A 3,888-nucleotide genomic window follows, 5' to 3' on the forward strand; every position below is an offset into this window, starting at 1 on the left:
CTTTACACACGTGCTGAGCTCAAGAAATGACAAGCAAGCACGCAAGCAATTTGCATTTGACCATGATCCCATTATTTATTTATTCATTTATTTATAGTCTTCTAAGTTGTTGAAGTTCGAAATAGACTTTTCCTCCTTTTCCTCCTATAAATACCGAATATTCTCTTATATTTTTCCATGCACTCGTTTGCAAAGTTAGCACAATCAACATCCTTTGCTTACTCAAACTAGAGTGACCTTACATTACACCTTAATTCAGGGAAAAAATTTCAAACATGGGTTTAGGAAATAATAGCTATCAGCTTCTGTCAAAGATTGCAACCAATGATAAACATGGAGAGAATTCTGCATATTTTGATGGGTGGAAAGCATATGATAGAAACCCATTTCACCCTACAAAAAATCCTCAGGGTGTTATCCAAATGGGTCTTGCTGAAAATCAGGTATATTAAGAATGTCAAATTTGCAAATATTGTTGTTCTTTTTATACGGTTTAAGCAACAATGAGATGCAGTTTTTTGATAAATTGTTCGTTTTTTTTTCAGCTCTGCTTTGATCTGATTGAAGAGTGGATAAGGAATAATCCCAAGGCTTCTATTTGCACTCCTGATGGAGTGCATCAGTTCAGAGATATTGCTAACTTTCAAGACTATCATGGGTTGCCAGAGTTCAGAAGTGTATGCAATTAACAATAAAACTTAAATTAATTCATTATTATAAGGATTGAGCATGTTGTATTGATAATAAAAAAATGGTTTTTTTTATTTCTTTTTTTTCAGGCAATGGCAAATTTTATGTCGAAAGTGAGAGGTGGTAGGGTCAGATTTGATCCAGACCGTATATTGATGAGTGGAGGGGCTACAGGGGCAAATGAACTAATCATGTTCTGTTTGGCTGATCCTGGTGATGCTTTTCTGGTTCCTACACCTTATTATCCTGGGTATGTATCTTCTCTTTCATAATATATGTGTTCATTCGATGTATGTCACTGTTTCACTCACCCATCAAATGTTAAAGGGGTTTATTTTTCTCATGTTGCATGAGAAAATAAATCCTTCCTACAAACACCATAAAAAGGTGTGCCACTCATTTTTTTATTTTTATTTTTTTTAAATAGATGGGTTCCACACTTGCTGTATCTATGACATGAGATTAGAATTCTCCTTCAGCATAAGATTTATTTTTCCCAACGTTAAAAGTGGAAAATGAAAAAGCACGCATGTATAAAGTGTTATAACTATTTTTGTTTGTTTTGGTTAAAGGGGGAACTCCAATGTCTTAATTAACATGCTATTTTTGAAAAAAAATTATTCAAAATTGAAGTCTAAACAATTGAATCTAGAGATATATGGCTTCCCTTTGCCATGCTGCCATAATTTTCTAGTTTAGAGTATATATTAAGAAAAAATGAGTATTTTATCTACCAAAAAAAAGACCAATAAATCCAGCATATAAAACCACTATAAAAAGTAATTTGTATATGGAAAATATTTTTCTTTTTTAACATAAGAGAAGAATTGTTTCCTACTGAGACAAAAAAGTGGAGCCAGCACTTAGAAAAAAATAAAATAAAAAAATAAAAACTTGGCACGAAATTCGATCTGTGTATAAGATTCAAATTTTCTCTTATGTGTAGGAATCAATTAGAAAAGCATTTTCATTAGTATATATATGTAAACACAATCCCAACCATTAAAATAATCTCATTTGTTATAAAATATATGTGACGTGGCACTGAAGAATTTTGGTTGCAGACACCAAATTAATAGGATGAAGCTTGTGTGTTCATTTCAATCAAACTGGTGCATGTGCAACTAATTAAAAGATAAATAATAATTGACTTTAAAACTGTGTTCTTAGTTTTGATAATAATGAATTGATGTTTTTTCTTCGGAGTAAATTATGAAGCTTTGGTTCAAAGTTCCCTTTCCCCAGCTACGTGAGGTGTCAATCCTACAATTCCCCATTTAAGGTAGTGGCACTAAGATCCATGAGTATGAAAACAAAAATTCAAACATGACTCAGTATTAGGTCAAGCTGAAATAAAAATTACACCTGAAATATACCCAAAATAATAATAATAAAGCCTTCTACAGTGTGATTAGTCAACAAGCATGTAATTTAAGTCTAAATCCAAATTAGACACTTCATAACTCAAAGTTAAGTGGACCATAACCATTGACATCTGAAAAATGACAACATGAACGCCTCATTTTATTAGTTCTTTCTTTTTTAATCTGCGTGTCATTTCTTTTTAAAAAAAATTGCCTTGGTAATAAACATACTAACTTTTTTTTTCATTGAGTTAATTTGTCTAAAAATTTGTATATTTCATTGAAAAAAACTATTAGTTATTCTTTTAAGACCCTAGCTTATAGCTTTAATTTACTTTTCCAACCCACTTCATGCATGGACCACAATATATATTGTATTCAATACTGAATTGGTCAAAGGAGAGACTTATTAAGTGATTAATTAGGTTCTTATCATGACTTGATTAAAAAATGGAAAAATTAATCTACATGTCTCGTCCATGATTCATCATGTGTACGTGTGTGGTGATACAAAATATTTCATATTTTATTGCAGATTCGTCCGAGACTTGTGTTGGAGAACTGGGGTGCAACTGATTCCTGTGCACTGTGATAGCTCCAACAATTTCAAGATAACAAGAGAAGCCCTTGAAGAAGCTTACAAGAAAGCACAAGAGGATAACATCAATGTGAAAGGGTTGATCATAACAAACCCATCAAACCCTTTAGGCACTACCTTAGACAGAGAGACATTGAAGAGCCTTGTGAGTTTCATCAATGAGAATAACATCCATTTAGTTTGTGATGAAATCTATGCAGCCACTGTATTCAGCTCACCAGAATATGTGAGTGTTTCTGAGGTCATTCAAGACATGGAGTTTTGCAAAACAGAACTCATTCACATCATTTCTAGCTTGTCTAAGGACATGGGGTTCCCTGGTTTTAGAGTTGGGATAGTTTATTCATACAATGATACAGTTGTGAATTGTGGAAGGAAAATGTCAAGCTTTGGATTAGTCTCTTCTCAGACTCAACATATGTTAGCTTCAATGCTTTCAGATGAAAATTTTGTAGCAAATTATCTTGAGGAGAGTTCAACAAGGTTGGCAAAAAGGCATAACAAGTTCACAAAGGGACTTGAAGAGGTTAACATTAGTCGCTTCCCAAGCAATGCGGGGCTTTTTTGCTGGATGAATTTGAAAAGCTTGTTAGAGGAACAAACATTTGAAGCTGAATTGAAGCTTTGGCGTGTGATTATCAATGAGGTGAAGCTCAATGTGTCACCAGGGTCATCTTTCAATTGCTCTGAGCCTGGTTGGTACAGGGTTTGTTTTGCTAACATAGATGATGGAACAGTGGATGTTGCACTCAACAGAATAAGAGTATTTGTAGGGAAAGAAAGGAAGGAACCAGTGCAAGTCAAACGTTGGCAACAGAATCTAAGGCTCAGTTTCTCTTCAAGGAGGTTTGATGAATCTGTTATGTCACCTCACATGATGTCTCCTCGTTCACCAATTCCTCCCTCACCACTTGTTCGAGCCACTTGAGGAAGAGCTTGTCTTACTTTCAAGAAAATAATAATGTCTGAGTGTAGAGCTATTAATCGTTTTGTTTTTCTTCCTATTTTCGGTTTCCAACCATATATGAAGTGTTTTAGAGGGTACTTAAGATATTTTGCTGTAGGTTGTCCTGTTTACAATCAGCTAACTGTGAAGTTGGGTATAGCTGAAATTATTTATGCAATTGAATTGATATATGATTAGAAAAAATTTGGTTAAAGTTAAGCTATTTTGTATTGAAAAAATTAATTACATGAGGTTACATTTTCTGGGTTTGTGTATATGGAAGAAGCTAC

The 3,888-nt window shown here is 33.6% G+C and overlaps 1 protein-coding gene across 1 annotated transcript; it reads left to right on the top strand.

Moving 5' to 3' along the window:
* Positions 1-275: 275 nt before the first annotated feature.
* LOC133285715 (1-aminocyclopropane-1-carboxylate synthase 1-like) lies at positions 276-3,580 on the top strand. Its single transcript, XM_061482983.1, has 4 exons — positions 276-443; positions 546-677; positions 780-940; positions 2,590-3,580. Exons 1-4 carry the CDS (start codon positions 276-278, stop codon positions 3,578-3,580), a joined length of 1,452 nt encoding a protein of 483 aa, XP_061338967.1.
* The last annotated feature ends 308 nt before the right edge of the window (positions 3,581-3,888 follow it).

Source organism: Gastrolobium bilobum, unplaced genomic scaffold (genome assembly GCF_033153095.1).
Source record: "Gastrolobium bilobum isolate Gb01-03AN ecotype WA unplaced genomic scaffold, APGP_CSIRO_Gbil_v1 utg8539, whole genome shotgun sequence".
Taxonomy (NCBI): domain Eukaryota; kingdom Viridiplantae; phylum Streptophyta; class Magnoliopsida; order Fabales; family Fabaceae; genus Gastrolobium; species Gastrolobium bilobum.